Below are 21,381 nucleotides of genomic sequence, written 5' to 3'. Positions count from 1 at the left end.
CCTTTTTATTTGTATTTTGAGGTTTATGTCATTATTTTTGATATGGTATTGATATGTACTACAGCTCCAGTGAGACCTGAAGTAGTCTCAGGTAGAGGGGTTGGAGTAAGTGGGGAGCCGTGTGCACTCTGCAGGAAGCGAGAGAGACGAGAGCTGAACAGTGTCGAGTGAACGCAGAGTTCATAGAAGGGCGACAGACGTATTTTCGGGTTGACGGATAGTTAACTGGAGTCGAGAACTGTTGTACCCTACTGTGAGTAGGAGGAGACGGACGTCTTGCTGGCGTGTCAGAGAGGTCTGCTGGTGTGCTGAAGTTATGTGTTCACGTGGGAGCACGTGGAAAGGACGACTGTGAGTGCTGCTGCCGCGGCCTGCTGGTAGCCGTGACCCAGTTTCACTGCTATCCTCTTGAACTGCCTGGAGGTGTGAGTACTGTTGTTGCACGTGCTTTTTATTTTTACTGCTTGGCAACAAGTGAAGCGACCATATTGTTTTAGGTCCCAACGCACCCGAGCCACGACTCAGGCCTGCAACGAGGGGTTTGCTAGCAGAAAGACTGTAGCACTTGAGGTGTGTGTGTTTGGTGAGAGTGCGTGTGGGCCCACAATATGATTTGATTATTTTGTTTCTGTTGAGGTAGATACCTTACCATTGTTTAACAAACTTTATTGATTTTGCTTATTTTCTTTTGTGTTGTTAATTAAGCATTCACTAAAGTGGAGTTAACTTTATAATTGACCTGCTTGTGTGTGATTTGTTTCCATATAGTGTAGTTTTATTGCATATTTAATACCATAAGCATTAAAAAGGGAGTATCAATAGGAAAGTAACAACAGGAACCCAGGGCCCCTCTCAATAGAACGTGGGACGGGTGTTACACAAGTTTGTAGTTCAACATACAAGTGACGACCTTTGACCTTCATCGGGTTTTATTTAATTGTGTCAGAGAAACTCAAACGTGCTCTTCATGCAGCTGAGTACATCAAGTGTTTAAAACAGAAGCTGTGCAGGTCTGAGATCTGCAGCTCTCTGAAACACCAAACATGTCCTTTTAATGCTGATATACAGTGACACAGCAACAGGGGTGATTAATCCTTTTGTTTTTTGTCTTTAACTTTATCAATAAAACAGCTGCAGCTTTCACCGACAGCACATGTGGTACATTAACCTTTGTACTGTTTTCATCATAAAGCTGATTCTTCTGTCCTCACACACTCAGGATCTGAAGTTCTTCTCTTACATTTTCTTTCAGTATTACAGTACACTACAGTACATTAATCCATAGTTCCTGATTAATGAGGAGTTACTGAAGTACAAGCTTTTAAAAAAAAATGTTACTGTCTTTACAGATGTGGCAAGAGACTAAAAACATGCTGTAATTTTAAGATATTTAATAATCAGCTTTGCACAGGAGCTGAAGCCGGGTGCAGCCTGTTGCTTTTACAGTATAATACTTGTAATAAAAGTACAGTAACAGTAATTAGTGACTGAGTAGCCCAGAGCGTTTCTCTTGATTTCTTTAGTCGGTGTAAATTCATTCACCTGCACAGCTAAACGAACCCTGACAGCCGCGTGCTCATCTTAGCTAGCTAGGTCTCAGGACCTAGCTAAGGACGGTAGTTACGCATTAGCTGACAAACACATGTAACTTACTGAAAAAGTGCAGCGGGGCCTCGGGTCCTTCTGTCGGGTAGTCCAGTTTATTGAAGAACACCTCAGGCTGTCAGGTTAAAACACTTGGTCATGTTTTCGTAGCGTAAACGCTGGCCCTCCTCTCAGAGCCTACGCTCTATCTCCCAAACAGAGATACACAAGTTTCTCCGTGACTGCAGCTGCCAGTCAAAGCTGTTATGATAATGTTTCCCCCAATTTAACATCGCCGCGGTAGGAATTAGAATCAAACTTATGGGAATGGCGACCCCTTGGACATAAATCAGCGTGATGAGAACTATTGAAAACTAAAGAAAGAATCTTTGGAAAAAAATTATCTGAGGAGAATAAATTTATTTAACACTTCCCCCATCGGACCCCCACCCCACCCGCTAACATGGAGCAAGTGGGGTTTATGATCTATACTGCAGCCAGACACCAGGGGGCAATAGAGACGTTTTGGCTTCATTTTTGGGGTGCTGTCGCATCGTCCATCTTTTATACAGTCATTGGGTAAAACCCAGAAGTGGCCATGTACAGCCACCATATATCAAACACTTCTGAGCTAAATTTTACAACAGACTGATAGATCTTTCCTCTCTATCTATGCAGTGTACTGTACTCTTTACTATTGTAGGGCAATAGACCCATTTAAACAGTGTAAACCCTCTCAAAGGAATTTACAATTATCTTTACTGTGTCCACATCAGTGATTGGGGAAACCAAAACAATCACATTTAACACTGGAAGAAGTACCTCATTCTTTAGGTGTTTCAGGCATGTTTGAGGCCTATCAAAAATCCCTCAATGAAATGTGACGAACCCCAAATCTTACGTTTAGGGTGTCAAACAATGTGTCAGAATTCAGTACACATGTCAAAAGAACTCACAACTATTATTGTTTCCTCGGACAATGAGGATCTAATGCACTTATGCATCAGGAACTTACATGCTAGGAAAACAGTCTCACTACCATGCAAAATGTACAGAAGTAATTATTAGTCAATTAACTGTGAAATGCACGTGCTATAATTACTCCAGTCACTTTTACTCAGGCGCAGGACTCTAAAAGAGTTTGATGTTCGGAGAGTCATGTAAATGCATAGGGTAGAGGTTTAATACCTGTACATGAACGGTTAATCCCACAAATCATAGTTTAAAAAAAAGCCATGGAAAAAAATCATCATGAAAAAACTCATGGAAAACATAGAAAGCATTGTTTAATGTTAAACCTGGATAAACCTGGAATCCCTCCTTTTGACAACTGATGAGTCAACTCATCAGAACTAGGGTTAGTTAGAAAAGGGTTAGTTAGATCATTCCTCAGGCAATATCAGGGCTTCTCCTCCGGAGTAATTTCGCTCCAGCCCTGTAAACCCTGTGTTAGAGAATAAAATCAGTATTAATGTCTTATTAAGTGGGTCTGCCTGGAGCTCGCATCCACACCAAAATTACCTAGAAACAAACATCAGTGAGTAAATACAAACTTCACACTTGCAAACAACTGTTGGGTCATAGGAGTAATGAGGCATCCCACACCACAGACACAAGTGTGCCATGTGCAGTTATTTCCCCAAATCATTAAAAACACTCCTGTTGCCATAATTTGCCCAAATTATGGATCATTTCATCTGTTCAATCAAAACTACTGTAAGCCGTGACTTTTCTTAAGCTATGTCACTCACTTGTTTTCACACTATGAGCTCAACAGTGATATGATAATGAGCCCAACACTAAGATGTTCTGTGTTCACTGCACATCCTGCTTCACTTTCACTCATGTCTGTCTGTGCCGAATCCTCTACAAAGACCCTCAGAGAAAAAAAAAAACAATAGCAGTGGAGCGTCCTGGAGGTCAGGTCTGGATCATCAGACTCCAGAGGTGCTGCTGTAAATCATGTGGTCAGCCCTCCTTTTCTGTGAAGGAAGTAAGTGCACTGTTACAAAAAAACAAAACAAAACCATATTAGGCCTTGTTCAGGACATGTCTAAATATATATTTAAAAAAACTGTCTTTCTCTTACACAAAGAAAACAACCCAAACCTAACTGGCAGAATCAGTCTGGTACTATGACAAAACCCCCAAATCCGCCAGAAATCACAGGAAAAGTTTTGCTTCCTGGTGAAACAACATGCTGTAGGGATTAGAATCTGCCATGCAGTGTTGCAGTCGCTGCTTCTGGCTTTAGTTGATGACTGATGCTTACATGGTCTGAAATCAGACTTAAGAGTCACTACCTTTGTTCATGTTCCCCACATCATATTTACTGGTTGCCCACAAGTGCTCAAGAATATCACACGATTCTGGAAAGTCTGGGCCCAACTGACCTAGTTCCACCTGCAAGATACACAGAGAAATTTCTCCCCCTTTTGATTAGCAGCTGCACAGTTCACACAACACTAATTTTCGCCATTAAATGCTTCCTAAACACTTCATGGCAGTATTTCATCACTAGAATGTGAATTCCTTCCCCAGGTCTGTGCTTTTTCACTCCTTTTTCATTTTCACAGACCCAATCATTGTATTTAACTTTTCTTCTCTTTTTTTCCCCCAACACAAAACATGTGACATGTTGTCGTGCAAGCTTCACCCATACATCAGGAACAAGAAACTCATTTCAACCCTCTGTTACATCTTATTCACTTGTTTTATAATCCAGTCATCTTTCCCTGATCTAGTAACAATCAAGTAATTTGCATATCAGCTCATAACCCACTAAGTTGACAGGACAACAGAAATGCATGTTCAATATATTATCACAAAAGAGAATTTGGTCCATACAGTAAATTATTTGTCCTGCACCAATCAAGCAGAAAGCATCTGACAATTTACTATATTAACAACTAAATTTATTGTCTGATCACTGGTTGGTCAAACCAGAATCTCTCCTCTTTTTCTTTTTTTCCCCCTTTCACCAAAAGTTTCACCTATTGTCCTGCAACATGGAGAGTTAATTGTCAGCAGTGGATACAATTTACACTATTTTAACACTGACGACAGATAACAAGCTGATCTTCATTGCGTGTGTGTGTTTGTGTCAGAAAGGGTCTTATTGCCAAATGTTGAGCAGGTTTACAACATTAGGACATTGCTGCGGTACTTAGTGCAAAAATACTGTCATATAATGCTTAAACAAACATAAATATAAAAATTAAAAGTGCTAAGTAGATAGATAGATATATACATGAGTGCAGGTGGTGATCAGTGCCAAACATGGAATGATGCAGTGAACACAGTGTAGGGTCATGTGTTAGTGGTGGGATGTCATGTGGTTATTGTTCATGAGTCCAACAGCAGAGGGAAAGAAACTGTTCTTATGGCGAGAGGTTCTGGTGCGAATGGACTGGAGCCTCCTGCCTGAGGGGAGCAAGTGGTTGACAGGGACGGATTTTCTCCTGTCACTTTCTTGGCCTTTATAGCTTCGTCATATTGCACTTTATGGTGACGTTTAAGGTGGTTATACAAATTCGTAGTGTTAGCTTGCCGTCCTGCTACTATGGCAAAACACAGCTTGCAAATGATGTCTTTTTGACTCTCATCGTCTTCTTTGAAACCAAAAAACTTCCACACGGAGGAATGAGAACCTTTTCTTGGAAAAGGTTAATGTTACAGTGGGGTTGTCATTCTCACCGCCTTCAGCAAGCTTTTCCTCTGCACTCATTATGTTTTCTCCCCTCAGGCAGTTTCTCTCACGTGCTCTTAGAGCTGGGCGATAGAATGATAACAATATGTATTGTGAAATAACTTTTTCTTGATAGAAAAATTTAACTATTGCAATAGGCCTCACCGCTCTTGTCCTCTTAAAAAAAAAAAAAAAGAACAGCCAATCCAAATTAAGTAGTGCAGAGCTGAACCAATCACAGCCGCAGCGTCACGTCACGTGACTTGTTACATACAGCACAAGTGCCAAGCCACATATGTGTATTTGTTTTGGGAAGCAGCCAGCCGCCGTGCTGCCCGGGTAATGGAGGAAATGAGTGTGCCAACTAGAGAAAAATCAACCGAGAGCGTGATCGAAGGTTATCGGAGAATAAAACCAATGATGGTTCCAATGCCGGAGAGATTGTCGAACGGAAGAGCCATAGAAGTTCCGTAGTGTGAAGGTATTTCGGCTATTTCAAGTCAAACAGAGTAGCGCGCACTGTAAATTGCGCCGAAAGCAAGTCTGGAAATACAATAAACCGATCCATGCTCAATCTTTGACTGAAAGCGCTAATTCGTCATTCGTCAAACATTGTTAAAACTGTTTGAAAAGCTAAGCTATACAACAAGGAGCGATTGAGAATTTCCTTTTAATTCTCAGTTTATTTGATATTGACAAAAGTTAGTCAATTTTGTCTGTTCTTCTGTAAAACAAACTAAGATTTATTTTTAGAATTAATAATTTCTAAGTGGAATTGACAATTTAGTAGTCTGTTTTGTTTGTTCTATTTTGAAACTTAAACGCTTTAGCGGCTGCCTTTTGTGTAGTTTGCAATATTTGCCTTTGTTTAGCTGAAAAAGTCTCATGTTTCTTAAGTACATCTACCCTGTTGAACTTATTATGGGAAATAAATATTTAAATCAAAACAAGCTGCTGATTATTTCACATTTTACTTACAAATATAGTTATTTGGCTTATATCGTAATATATATCGTTATCGCCTGAAATGAAAAAAAAAAAAAGAAAAAAAAACATATCGTCATATGAAAAAATCTCATATCGCCCAGCTCTACGTGCTCTGTTGTTTTTTCCCCCCTGCCCGTTGGCTTCTGTATCACATGGTATGAGGCTCTGCCCTTGTCATTTGTTGAGCATGAAGAGTGAGCGCTTATTTTCATGTAGATTATGTCCCAGATCAAAATGCGGTGCAATTGTGTTTATTTTTTTTGTTTTTTTTAAAAACATTGTCATTTGGAAATGAGATCACATAAAAGTATGAATTGAAATCGCGATTTTCTAACATTTAGTTGATAGCATTATTTAGGGCTGCACAAACAGATTTTAAAAAAAAAAAAAAAAAAAAAAAGATTTGTTATATAAGGATACCATGAATACCTGAATTGTAGATGGTGCTGCTTGGGTCCAAACTGTCATACAATATGAAAAATGAGAATATCATGGAATGCTGTCACAGTCTGGCAGAGGCAGACTGTATGGAGTGATGTAGAGGAGCCAAAATGGAACGTGAAATAAAACTTGACCCCGATCTCGGTAGAACAGAGGTTCATGGCGAAGCCGTTCAGGGGGGCCGACCCGGAGGTCGACAGCATAGCAGTTCAAAGGTTCACGGGGTCGGCCACAAGTCCAACGGTGGCGACGGAGGAGATCAGGGGGCCGACCACGTGGAAGGTGGCAGCGGCGAAGCAGGCACGGCTGGACAGCTTGGCTGACGGCCGGTGGTGATGTGGGCGTGTACATGGACCCTCGGGTGGCTTGGTGGGGTCCCGTGGACAGGCTGTTTTGACAGGCCCCGGAAACGGCTGCGCTGGATGTGGCTTGGCGGCGGACGTAGGGAGCACTGGACGTGGCTTGGCAGGTGAAACGAAACCAGGCGTGACGACGACCTCTGGCCGAGGTAGGACCAGGCATGGAAGCCGCAGGATACTGGACGGGCTCGGCTGAATCTCCAGCTGGCGTGCATTTCTCTTTTCTTTTTTCTGAGGCTGGGAGAAGGAAAAGGGGGGAAAAAAAAAAAAAAAAAAAAAAAAAAAAAAAAAAAAAAAAAAAAAACACACACACAACAAAAAACACACACACACAACATACTTAGCAGGCCCATAAAAGAGGTCAACTAAATATAACTCTACGAAAAGTAATTTCCAGAAACTTAAACAAAACAAAGTGAGACTCACAAACTGACCTATTTACAAAGACACATGAGGGTAGCTTTTATAATGATTTGGCCAAACCATTTACACGCAATAAGGGGGGGGGGGGGGGGGGAACAAAAACACACACTAATATTAACTAAGCACAGAATAACCTAACTAAACCTAAAACACCCCTGCTCCTGGTAAGGCATTTTGTTCCCAGAGTCCTCAGCCACACCTTTTACCCAGACAGGAAACAGCCACCGCCCAACCCAGGTAACTCAAAGAAAGAGAAACATAATATAACAAACCATTTTAGAAAAACCACACAATGTTACCATGTGCGCGCCTCATAATACCAGTGTTAGGTTTAACCAAATGATTAATGAATTATATTAATGAAGAAAACTGCTAAGCAAACTAATAAAGTGAAGGAAAAAAAATGGACTGATTTAGCCCTGTGTGGCTGATGCCATCACAATGCCCTATACCTGCAGAAAAGGCTAACATTGTTATCTTTTTAAGAAGAGAGAGAAAAAAAAAAAAAAAAAAAAAAAAAAAAAAGAGCCCAGCTAAACATGAGGTTTTTGGACAAAGTGTGTGTTCTCCATTCTTTAAGCACTGGTTCAAGCACTGGTTCAAGCACTGTTTAAGCACCGGCACCGTTTCAAAAGTACCGGTTTGGTACGGGTATCGGATAAAACCTAAATGATACCCATCCCTACTGCTGCATCGACATGGAGACAGGCGGGAGACTCAACATGCCAACTTTAACTCCTGTAGCTGGTGTAGGGAGAGCTGCGTCACACAGGGGATGGAGTGGTTCAGTCTGCATTCTGGGCGGCTGCTGCCTTGGCGGTGAATGGGAAACTCCTCCAGTTGTAGCCAAAACAGTTTTTGTGATGCTCCGATAAACGCTCCACAAAAAACGGGTTGGCAGCAATAATCCAACATAGCTGGACCTGAATAGATTCCTTCTCCACCTTCTGCAGAGAAGATAATCCAAAATCCATGGAGCTGTGCGACGTGGACACTAAACTAAAAAAAGTTTGTGAAATGAATGTCTGCTGGGTCCCACATGGTCAGATGGCTCTGTCACAGTCTGGCAGAGGCAGACTGTATGGAGTGATGTAGAGGACCCAAAATGCTGACAAAAATGGAACGTGGAACAAAACTTGAATTAGCAAAAAGTGAGCCGTTTAATGAGGCTGTTAAAAAAGAAAAAAAAATACAACAAAGGCAAACTGAAGTAAAACTAACATTAACCTAAACTGAAAGAACTAAACAAACAACATGAAATCTAGAAGCATGGAGAGAACAACAGACGACCTGACAAAAAACAACCAGAAACACAGACTAAATACACACAAGGGTGATTGGGGGAAGTGGAAACACATGGGGAAACAGCTGACACTAGTCTGACATAACGAGACAAAGGAAGCAAAGCTGACTACTCTGACATAGGATACAGACCTTCAAAATAAAACAGGAAACATGAGACGCAGACATGACATTACAAACTTGATAACATAAGACACGCAGCATGAAACACAAAGGGTCAGGGAAACTTAAATACAGGGGAAGAAAATAAAAGAGGAATCTAATAACCAAATGAACTTCGCTGACCTAAAGAACTTAAACATAAGCCATAAACATCAAAAATGAACTAGAATTCAAAACACTGGTTCAAAAGACCCAGGAACGTGACAAATGCATAAATAACTGAGCTGCTGAAGTAGTTTTATATAGTGCTGAATTAACTTAAAATTAAATTAACTTAAAACAATTCAGATTAGCCTTGAACGTTTTAGCAATCTCCCTTACATGCTTGTCAAATTTAAGAAGTAGATCAAAAATTATTCCTAAAAACTTAAAATCTTTGACCTCTTTTATTTCTTCGTTCCTTAACTGGATATGAAACTCATCGTTTATCTGATCATTAGGAACAAGACACTAAGAATCTGTTAGTCTCACTCATTTAAACCCTCTGCTGCATTCTGTTCACCCCTGCTATCATTCAATCATCTTTCCTAATATAATATTAGTCCACTAGTTCATATATCGCTTCTCATCTTACTAAGTGAACCGAACAACATAATAAAATCAGAAACACAGGCTTAAAATACCATCTGGTATTCATGAGCTTCATTGAGTGTGTGTATGTGTTAGTAGGATTGAAACATTCTGTGCTTATGTATGTCATTTTAATTACTTTCCCCTTTTTCTGAAACAAATCTCTTTTTACTACACCTTGTTTCAGAAACATCTAAAGAAGAAAGTCTCTATTGTAGTCAGGCACAGCTAAATTCTGCTTGTGAGTTAACCTAGCCAACCACACTGTGTGTTGTTAACGCCTTCAACATGTACCAACTCGTGATGTGTGCCACTTCCTCTATGTCCTCTATTTGTACCACCATATGGAGGACCGCAAGAGCCACACACACATCGAAATACAGAATTCTTAGATGATGAATTGTAGAATAAATTCTCCATTTGTAAAATAATTTTAGAATTCCACATTAACAAAGTGAGTTTTGAAATGTTTTTTTAAAAACCTCATTACCATCCTAGGGGAGCTAGGATGGTAATGAGGTGCTTGGAGATGTTGTAGGTGGCTGAGTTTATACTGCTACCATTGAGACTGATCAGGACTCCGTCTTTGTGGATCTATGGAAGTCCAAATATACAGGGTGTAGCATCCCCTGGGTAAAAGCGGTGATCTGCAGGGGGGTCAGTGATGTTTCCTTTCAAGTTCTTGTAGGCAACTGATGACTTTCTTTTTGTAGTTGCTTCTGGGGTTTCTCCTTGAAGCTTCATAGGTATTGTTGTCACTGAGGGGTTTAGTCATGTTTATTTGCTCTGCTTCTTTTTGTCAGGGATAAAATACAAATATATACTTTTTGTGTCCCAGCTGAGTAACAGGAGGAGAAGAGTGGTGGTGCAGCAGAGGAATAAATTTCAGCCATTTGGACTCAGCTCAGCCACTACAGAGGAAACAATGACTTCAACACAAAAGGTGAGAAAAACATCACAGTTGCTCTGTTATTGAAACTGTGTGTACAGCTTGTTGGTTTTTAAAAACCTGTTAACAGCAGCTTTATCTTTTCCATCCTGGGCTCCTCCATATATACAGAATCTACATTCACAACCAAAAACCACAGAAGTTACAAGAAAATACAAAGATCATATTTCCTACACACACTGAAACAACAATATCATCACTTGAACTCTGATTTTTTTCTGAAGTAAAAGAGTTTCACTGATGATCAATATTTCTTCAATAATGTCATTTTCATTACAACTCTCATTGTAGCAGATCATTGTAATGTGGTAACACACCTACAATGTGTTTTTGTTTACATGTTTGATTCCACCAATGGAGGGAGTTTCAGTTTGTTGCACGACTGAATTTCACTCACTGCCTCTGTTTGTATCTCTCTCACTGCAGGACCAACATGGAGCAAGAAGTCAGCGCTCTCAGGAGGCCGACACACCTTACAGAAGAAAGGGAGAGGAAACTTACAGCTGTGATGAGTGTGGGAAGTATTTTGTCCAGGCTGGAGACTTGAAAACACACCAACTTATCCACAGTGGAGTTAAACCTTACAGCTGTGACTTATGTGGAAAGTCTTCTACCCGGGCTGGAGACTTGAAAAAACACCAACTCATCCACAGTGGAGTTAAACCTTACAGCTGTTACTTGTGTGGAAAATCTTTTACCCAGGCTGGAAACTTAAAAACACACCAACTCATCCACAGTGGAGTTAAACCTTACAGCTGTGAGTTGTGTGGAAAGTCTTTTACCCTGGCTCAAAGTCTAAAAACTCACCAACTCATCCACAGTGGAATTAAACCTTACAGCTGTGACTTTTGTGGAAAGTCTTCTACCCGGGCTGGAGACTTGAAAAAACACCAACTCATCCACAGTGGAGTTAAACCTTACAGCTGTGACTTGTGTGGAACGTCTTTTACCCGGGCGGAACACCTTAAAACACACCAACTCATCCACAGTGGAGTTAAACCTTACAGCTGTGAGTTGTGTGGAAAATCTTTTGTGTTGGCTCAATACTTAAAAAGACACCAACTCATCCACAGTGGAGTTAAACCTCACAAGTGTGACTTGTGTGGAAAGTCTTTTACCCGGGCTGGAGACTTAAAAAAACACCAAGTCATCCACAGTGGATTTAAAGCGTACAACTGTGACTTGTGTGGAAAGTCTTTTACCCAGGCTGAAGGCTTAAAAAAACACCAAGTCATCCACATTGGATTTAAAGCGTACAACTGTGACTTGTGTGGAAAGTCTTTTACCCAGGCTCAAAGTCTAAAAAAACACCAAGTCATCCACAGTGGAGTAAAGCCTTACAGCTGTGACTTGTGTGGAAAGTCTTTTACCCAGGCTCAAAGTCTAAAAAAACACCAACTCATCCATAGTGGAGTCAAACCTTACAGCTGTGACTTGTGTGGAAAGTCTTTTACCCGGGCTGGAGACTTGAAAAAACACCAAGTCATCCACAGTGGAGTTAGACCTTACAGCTGTGAGTTGTGTGGAAAGTCTTTTACCCAGGCTGGACACTTAAAAACACACCAACTCATCCACATTGGATTTAAAGCATACAACTGTGACTTGTGTGGAAAGTCTTTTACCCTGGCTGTACACTTAAAAACTCACCAACTCATCCACATTGGATTTAAAGCGTACAGCTGTGAGTTGTGTGGAAAGTCTTTTACCCAGGCTGGACACTTAAAAAGTCACCAACTCATCCACAGTGGAGTTAAAGCGTACAGTTGTGACTTGTGTGGAAAGTCTTTTACCCAAGCTGGAGACTTAAAATCTCACCAACTCATACACAGTGGAGTTAAAGCGTACAGCTGTGAGTTGTGTGGAAAGTCTTTTACCCTGTCTGAAGGTTTAAAAAGACACCAAATCATTCACAGCGGAGTTAAACCTTACAGCTGTGACTTGTGTGGAAAGTCTTTTACCTTGTCTGAAGGTTTAAACAGACACCAAATCATTCACAGTGGAGTTAAAGCTTACAGCTGTGACTTGTGTGGAAAGTCTTTTACCCTGTCTGAAGGTTTAAAAAGACACCAAGTCATCCACAGTGGAGTTAAACCTTACAGCTGTGATTTGTGTGGAAAGTCTTTTACCCAGGCTGGACACTTAAAAACACACCAAGTCATCCACAGTGGAGTTAAACCTTACAGCTGTAAATTGTGTGGAAAGTCTTTTGCTCAAAATAGCGACTTACAGAAGCATCTAGTTACCCATTCTGGAATTAAGGCGTACAGCTGCGACTTTTGTGGAAAAAGGTTCAGCGACAAACAGTACCAAAAAACCCACCTACGGATTCACACTGGAAATGATGTTTACTGCTGTAATCAGTGTGGGAAACTGTTTGCAACAGATGCACAGTTACAACGACACATGTTTAGCCACTCTGAGGAGAGACCTTATAAATGTGACCTGTGTGAGAAGACTTTTAAATCTCCACATCAGCTGAATAAACACCAACAGATCCACACAAGAAAGTAACTCTACAAGTGCAGTTACTGTGAGGTATGTATTTAGTTTTATCTTGTAATTGTAACCTGATTGCTTGGAACAAGTCTGATCAGTAAACTTATGGAGTTATACTGAATGAACTGTTTTGAAAAATGAAGACTCATTTTCACTCAGTAAGCTGAGTGTTGTAATGTAAACAGTAAAATGTAATTGGACGTTGGCAGAGATGCTTTTTATTTCAGGCAACGTTCAGGATAAAAATGTTGAAGGAATTCCCTGACTTACAATGTCTTTGTTTAGAAGCGGAGCAAAGCACATGGATCCATTTCTCAACCCTGTCGTCACTGTGGTGGTGGGAAAGCGTTTCTCTGTGACCTATGTAGAAAAACTTCCAATCATCAACGGGACCAAAAACCACATCAACGTAGCCACACTGGACACAAAATGAAAAACTGCAAAGAATGTAGGAGAGGCTTCCACACACCAAGTACATTAAAAATACATGAACTCTTCCACAGTGGGGTCAAAAAGCACATCTGTGACCAGTGTGGGTCATCCTTCACCACTGCACATGATCTTAATGAAAAAGCATTAGCGAAGCCACACAGAAGAGACACCATACAAGTGCAGACACTGTGACAAAAGCTTCTCACAATCAGGTCATCGTAACAAACATGAACGTACACACATGGAAGTGAACTTCAGCTGTGACCAGTGTGACAAGAGCTTCAGGAATCTCAGTTCATACTCCAAACACAAACAATTCCACACTGTAAATAAACTGTTTCACTGTTACCAATGTGCAAAAACATTCACTTCATTATCTGCTCTGTGCAAACATCAGCCTGATCATGCAGGACTGAAATCACTGGATCACAATGAATCTGAAGAGAGAGAAAGATCCTCTTCTGGTTTCAGGGTCAGACTTAAAAACCTTGAGATCAGGCTCCACAGAGTTTAGATGGAATTTCCTGTAAAGAGTGTCAGCTGATGCCACACTTGGATCTGATGAGGTAGCTCTGATTTCTGAACCTGCAGTGAATAATCCTGAATGTTACATTTAGGAAGCTGCATGTATAGATATGTATATCAAGTTTATTTTTTTTCCTTTTAGGGATTTTAATTCTCTAAAATGTTATCCCTGTTACATTTTATTCTTTGTTTCCTTAGGACACAGTAGTGTTTAGTAGTTGTATTCATTTTATGTGTTACCTAAGTTAAATTTCAATCCTTCATTCATATTTAATCTTTTGCTGTTGTAAAATCTTCTCTTAAATCATTTTCTCCCAAAACTGCAAATGTTTTCACAGCAATTGCTCTAAAACTTCCAAAATGAACTAAATCTGTCCACCAGCTTTGAAACGACACCTGCTGTGACTTTATGTCCAGAAAAAAGAAACTCAAGCTAAACTGGTTTTGGGCTGTATTTCCATATAATACCAGTTTGTACCAGAAGATGAAGCAGTGAGTCAGTGTAACCTTTATTCAATTAGGCAAAGACCACATTCGTATTCACAGAGGCAGCAAAGAAATGTTGAAAGTTAAAAACAGCAGCACACATCAGGACCATTTTAAAGATCACAGGTGACTACTTTTACTTAATTCAAATTCCTTCAAATTTTGGCTCCTCCTTTCACTTTAGTGTATTTACTATATCCTTGAAGTCCACATGTTGTTTTTTAATAAATTCATTTTGATCCACATGTTCTGCAGCTGTTTCCCTGTTGATTTGAAGTTTGTATTATGAAATCCTGATAATGTTAAAGCGTTAGTTATATTTCAAATCAAATCAAATCACTTTTATTGTCACATCACATGTGCAGGTACATTGGTACAGTACATGTGAGTGAAATTCTTGTGTGCGAGCTTCACAAGCAACAGAGTTGTGCAAATACAATAACGTATACAAGAAAAATACAAGAATGGCTACATCTGAAACTAATAAATATATGTACAGTATATAATAGTATATGCATTCCTGGATGTGTATACTAAATATTTTTCTACGTGTGTGTGTGTGTGTGTACACACATATTTTACAAGTTAAATAGAGTAAACAATAAATAAATATATAAAAATATACAGAGTTGAGACATGTGCAAAACAGTGGCATTACTGTACAGTATGGAGTGCATAATGTTGAAGTTCCAGTAGTGAAGCTGAGGTGTCTATGACGTGTTCAGCAGTCTGATGGCCTGATGGAAAAAGCTGTCTCTCAGTCTGCTGGTACTGGACCGGATGCTGCAGAACCTCCTTCCTGATGGAAGTAGTCTGAACAGTTTATGGCTGGGGTGACTGGAGTCCTTGATGATCCTCCCCGCTTTCCTCAGGCAGCGCTTCCTGTAGATGTCTTGGAGGGGGGGAAGCTCAACTCCAATTATCCGTTCAGAGCACCGCACTACTCGCTGGAGAGCTTTGCAGTTGTAGGCGGTGCTGTTGCCATACCAGGTGGTGATGCATCCAGTGAGGATGCTCTCAATGGCACAGTGATAGAAGGTCCTGAGGATGCGGGGGTTCATGCCAAATCTTTTCAGTCTCCTGAGAAAGAAGAGGCGCTGCTGCGCCTTCTTCACTGTTTTGTTTATGTGTACTGACCATGTAAGATCCTCAGCAAGATGTACACCAAGGAACCGGAAGCTGCTCACTCTCTCCACAGCAGCGCCGTTGATGGTGATGGGGGTGTGTACTTCTCTGCACCTCCGGAAGTCCACTATCAACTCCTTTGTCTTTGCGACGTTGAGGGTGAGATGGTTGTCTTGACACCAGTGGGTCAGGGCGCTGACCTCCTCCCTGTAGGCCGTCTCATCACCATTGGTGATAAGACCCACCACTGTAGTGTCGTACGCAAACTTCACAATGATGTTGGAGTTGTCAGTGGCTGTGCAGTCGTAGGTGTAGAGTGAGTACAGGAGAGGGCTCAGTACACACCCCTGTGGAGCACCAGTGTTCAGTGTGATCGGGGATGGTAAATGGCCTGTATTTGTATAGCGCTTTACATATCCAGTCATCCACCCATTCACACACACATTCACACACTGGTGATGGCAAGCCACATTGTAGCCACAGCCACCCTGGGGCGCACTGACAGAGGCGAGGCTGCCGGACACTGGCGCCACCGGGCCCTCTGACCACCACCAGTAGGCAACGGGTGAAGTGTCTTGCCCAAGGACACAACGACCGAGACTGTCCAAGCCAGGGCTTGAACCGGCAACCTTCCGATTACAAGGCGAACTCCCAACTCTTGAGCCACAATCGCCCCCATTGAGGTGATGCTGCCCAGTCTGACCACTTGGCGTCTGTCAGACAGGAAGCTAAGGATCCAGCTGCAGAGGGAGCTGCTCAGTCCTAGATCCTGCAGTTTCCTGTCCAGCTTCGAGGGAACGACGGTATTGAATGCTGAGCTGTAATCTACAAACAGCATTCTCACATACGTGTCTCTCTTCTCCAGGTGTGACAGGGCAGTATGTAGTGTCAGGGCTATGGCATCATCAGTACATTGATGAACTCTGTGTAAAGTTTGTCTTATTAAACAGTTTGGTGTGGAAAAATGAAGAAATGGTCTCAGAACAAGTAGTTTGAGCCATGATTTCAGATTCAAACTAATTTAACTGTTTTCAGTGGTACATGTGGAGCTTTATCACAGGAGGAGACACACCGACACATATTTCCTTTCAATTTGGTTTTCTACTTGTTTTCTATCTTTTTAGTTAATTAACTGATTTTAATTCTCAAATTTTGCCACCTAATTCATTATTTCCAAAGATATGCATGTGGCACAGTAAACTATAAAGACACATCTCCTGGATGCACTGGTATGCATCTTCAGTGATGTATCCTGGGGTCATCAGGTGTTTCGGGTCTCACAACATCATACACCCTCGCCCAGGCGACCCAGCCGGGGTTGATCAGGCCCCGACTTGCGTACCAGTAGCTACCCACGGATCAGCCCTCTTGATCCACAGCCACCTTGTGGCTTTCTCTGCCGCTTCACTCACAGCCTGGATGGCCCTCTTCTTGGCTGCCCCAGCCATGCCCAGCCGGCCTAGGACTTTGCAGAGTGATCGTCTTGCAAACCCCCTACAACCCACTTCTATGGGCTCATAGAAAGTCTTCCAGCCCCTTCCCCTGCACTCCTTCACTAGTTCTTGGTACTTTCCTCGTTTCCTTTCATTGGCCTCCTTAATCCGCTCTTCCCAGGGCACTGTGAGTTCCAGCATGATCAGCTGTTTTGAGGCCACAGAAATAATTATCATGTCTGGCCGGAGTGATGTTTTTGCAATGTTCTGAGGGAACTTTAGTTGTTTACCCAGGTCAGCCTGTAGCTGCCAATCAGAGGCTGTGTTGAGGAGGCCAGTTGTCAAATGTGGGTGCACCTGGGGTTTCTCTCCAGCTTTAATAAATCTTTCCCCACAGATGGAGGTTTGCTGGGCTTGGCAGAGTGTCGTATACTGCCTGCACTAGGAATCGGATCCGGTGGAAGTCTGCCTGCATGATCTTTGCCCAGGTGACCTTGCGCTGCAATGTGCTCTCCCACCTTGTCCATGCTCCCTGCCGCTTGAGGCCTACAGCTCTACCTACTCGCTCCTCCTCCACACCTGCTCGGACCTCTTCCTGGAGTAGCTGGTGTTTCTCCTTTCCCTGTGCCCTGCTGACCTGGGCCTTTGGGAAGTACCCCAAGCCTGCTACCCCTGTTGCTAAGACCCCCACCAGTGTTTTCTGCCTTAGGCGTGACTCCGCCACCTCAACTGCCTTCTCAGCCTTCCACTTTCTTCCTGTCCTTACCTCAATACCTGCTGATGCCACCTTGCAGTCTTTAGAATCTCTGTACTGTAGGGCTTCTCGTGTGCAAGCCACCTTGAACTCATCTGTGAGACCACTGAAGGGTAACTGCACACTGTTGCTTGCCCCATACAAGGCAGTGCTTGTGAGACTGCGGGGAAGTCCCAGCCACTTACGAAGAAAGCCACTGATCTTCCTTTCAAGAGATTCCACAGTAGTTATTGGAACTGTATAGACAAGCAAGGGCCACAGGATTTGGGGCAGGATGGAATGCTGGTAGATCCAGGCTTTAAATCTTCCAGGCAGGCCGGACTTATCTACCTTAATGAGCCACGCTCCCAGCTCCTCATTTGCCTTCTGAATGGCAGTAGAGTCTTTCAGGCTGGAGTCAAAGAGTTTCCCCAAGCTCTTAACTGGTTGTTCCATTATGGATGGAATAATGGTTCCTGAAATTGAGAACCGGAACTTGTCCGTCACCGTGCCCTTCTTCAGTACCATCGATCTTGACTTGGAAGGTTTAAAACTCATCCTTGCCCATGAGATGAGTCTCTCAAGACCTTGCAAGATCCACCTACACCCTGGAACTGATGATGTTGTAATGGTGAGGTCATCCATATAGGCTCTGATAGGGGGCTGACGAACACCTGACCTTGTTAACGGCCCTCTGCACTCCACCTCCGCAGCCTTTACCACCATGTTCATTGCCAGGGCAAAGAGCGTACCTGAGATGGTACAGCCTGTTATTATACCTTTCCCGAGTTGGTGCCAGTCTGAAGTAACTGCCCTAGAAGTGACCCTAAGCCTGAAATTGGCATAATAGTCCAGGATCAGATCCTTGATCTTGCTAGGGACATGGTGGAGGTGTAAAGCATGCTCAACCAGTTTGTGTGGGATCGACCCATACACATTAGTCAGGTCCAGCCACAATACAGCTAGGTCGCCTCTGTTCTCATGGGCTTCTCTTTAACCTTTAACTACACCAGTGTGCTCTAGGCAACCAGGAACTCCTGGGATCCCCCCCTTCTGAACTGATGGATCAATGTAATTGTTTCTAAGGAGAAACTCAGTCAGTCTCCGGGAGACAACGCTAAAAAACACCTTCCCCTCCACGCTCAACAGCGAAATTCTCCGAAACTGGTTTATGTTTTTCGAATCCTCCTCTTTGGGAATCCAGTCTCCCTCTGCGCACCTCCACTGATCAGCAACTCTCCCTCTCTGCCATATCACCTTTAAGATCTTCCACAGGTGGCGAAGCAGCTCTGGGCAGCGCTTATAGACAGGGTAGGGTACGCCACTGGGACCTGGGGAGGATGCTGAGCGGGCTGCTTTGATGACCTCACACACCTCCTTCAAACTTGGCTCCGTCAACTTGAACTCTACAGATGGTGGGGCAGGGTTGATGAGAGCTTTGTTTGGTCCCAAGTCTTGTTCCCTCAATGGGTCACTCATGGTCTCATGAAGGAAGTTATTCACCTCCTCTGCTGAGCACTCCAACTGCCCGCTTCGCTTAACCCCAAGCAATTGTTTGGAAAAGCGAAAGGGATCAGCAATAAAAGCTGCATGTTTCCTGGCTCTCTCTCTTCCTCGCCTCCTGTGCCATTCTGCTCTACGGAAGGTAATCAGCTTCTTCCGCAAGATGTTGTGCAGTTCCTCTAAAGCTTGCTTCTCCTCCGCATCAGCGTTCTTGAACTGCTTCTTAAGGCTCCTGAGCTCCTGGCGCAGTTGATGAATCTTCATGGCCCTGCGGTTCATGGTCTAAGGGGTCTTGTTGTTACACTTCTCGATCAGACGAACCTTTCTGAGGCGTAGCTGACTATGATGGTGGTCATTGTTTTAAGCCTGCTGTCGGCATCTCTTTTGGCTACAGCTTGTATGATGTTGGAGACATCCTCATCAAACTTCTGCCACTCGCTCCGGCTGCTGGCTGTGGCCACTTAATCCGCTGTTGTGGAACTACACTGCTTGGATTGGAACAGTCCAGTGCATAGAGGGACTGGGCTCTGTGGGGTGCCTCCTGGCCAGGCTCCTCCTGCGTCTCACCAGGTTCAGGACCTGTGCGTTGCACCTCACTCTCCCGCTCCAAACATTTCATTCTAGCCTAATGGACCTTTAGGCCACGCTGGTTCTTACACAGCTTGCCGCAGATACATGTCTTACTCGTAGTCCTTTCATTGCGTTGGTCGTTAACCTTGAGTCCGTCCGATTGGAGACCTCATCCTCCCCCCCTCTCGGGATCTCCTGGGGGTATCTTTCTTTAGGGCTTTCCGTAGCTTTTTGGGGTGCTTTCTCACGAAAACTGCAGACCGGGATGCTAGCCCACCCTGCCCCTGGAGCTGTCTTTCCGAGCTGTCATCTGTCTCTCCAGTAGTCACCAAACTTTCTTGGTTGTCACCTAGTCTCTTCCTAGGCATCACTGGCTCAGCCAGAGTTTAACTATAAAGACACATCTCCTGGATGCACTGGTACGCATCTTCAGTGATGTATCCTAACAGTATCTTTAGCAGTAGCTCGGGACCTGACGGTAAATGTTTACTTTGTCTCTCTGAGATTTACTGATAGAAACCTTTGCAGAGAGAACAACACAGTATGAACAGTCTTCTCACAGGTACTGATAAAGAAACAAATATAGAGTTTCTCTTAATTCTGCTTCAGTTTGTTTTCTGTAATCTTGAACTTCACATTTTAAGTTTGCAGATGGTGAGCTAAAGTTGCCAGAATGTAATTTTCCTACAAAAATACAGGCCAAGTGTGTACCTGTGTTAGTGTTTTAACTGAGGAAGCTCAACAAAGCCAGTCTTTCTTTGTATTAATTGACTTGACAAAAGCAACAAACCCAGGTGAGAGATAAAGGGTATCACAACAGTGGTTATCTGTTTTCTCTTATTTTGATCTAATACAGGAGACATTAAAGTCACTTTAGCAAAATGTATTTTAATAGTTGAAGGTTATTGGCAATAACCTACAAATATGAGTGATCGGTGTTCTAGTTTGAGCCCTGCTAGCTCAATCAACAAAATGCAGTGAATGAACAAAAGAGAACTCTAAATCAAATCAATACTTGGTGTGAACACACTTTGCCTTCAAAACAGCATCAAGTCTTCTAGGTGCACTTGCACACAGTTTTTGAAGGAACTCGGCTGGTAGGTTGTTCTTAACATTTTGGAGAACTAAGCACAGACCTTCTGTGGATGTAGGCTTCCTCACATCCTTCTCTCTCTTCATGTGATCCCAGACAAACTTGATGATGTGCTCTGTGGGGGCTGTACAATCACTTCCAATACTTCTTGTTCTTCTTTACACTGAAGATAGTTCTTAATGACTATTCTTACCTGCAGAAAAAAATGTTGGTGCAAGAAGAACAGAGAACAAAATATGAGCTCAAGATTATAATCTATATTGACTAACCAAAGTGACCTTGAGGTTCTGTATAATTAGTGTTTATTAGTGGTGTCCTTTGGTGTATTGCAGGTCTTAGGATTAAGTTTTACTTTTCCAACTTTGTTTTATTGATTTCAACAATGACATGACACGAGGGACAGTCTGGCCATATGCTTGGCTAAGTGTGTCAAATATATTCCTCCTAAATGCACTCAGTTTCGAACAAGACCAAAACATGTGGACATGGTTGACAGGCGATAGTCCGCATCTGCTACAGG

The 21,381-nt window shown here is 42.6% G+C and overlaps 1 protein-coding gene, 1 long non-coding RNA gene and 1 pseudogene across 2 annotated transcripts; 2 read left to right on the top strand and 1 right to left on the bottom strand.

The window, feature by feature from the left end:
- The first annotated feature begins 8,021 nt into the window (after window positions 1–8,021).
- LOC120738325 lies at window positions 8,022–11,094 on the top strand. Its single transcript, XR_005696946.1, has 2 exons — window positions 8,022–10,459; window positions 10,892–11,094. It is a non-coding gene; the product is annotated as an uncharacterized LOC120738325 (long non-coding RNA).
- Window positions 11,095–11,212: 118 nt separating this feature from the next.
- On the top strand, window positions 11,213–13,722 carry LOC120738324 (zinc finger protein 665-like; the record flags this gene model as incomplete). Its single annotated transcript, XM_040039508.1, has 3 exons — window positions 11,213–11,671; window positions 12,008–13,000; window positions 13,247–13,722. Coding segments are annotated over 2 exons (1,428 nt in total), but the record flags the coding sequence as incomplete, so codon positions are not given.
- Window positions 13,723–16,708: 2,986 nt separating this feature from the next.
- Window positions 16,709–19,928, bottom strand: LOC120738329 (annotated as a pseudogene).
- Between the last annotated feature and the right edge of the window lie 1,453 nt (window positions 19,929–21,381).

The sequence above is a fragment of the Simochromis diagramma genome, unplaced genomic scaffold (assembly GCF_900408965.1).
Source record: "Simochromis diagramma unplaced genomic scaffold, fSimDia1.1 OVJJ01000300.1, whole genome shotgun sequence".
NCBI classification, from domain to species: Eukaryota; Metazoa; Chordata; class Actinopteri; order Cichliformes; family Cichlidae; genus Simochromis; species Simochromis diagramma.
This window is presented reverse-complemented; position numbering and strand designations above follow the sequence as displayed.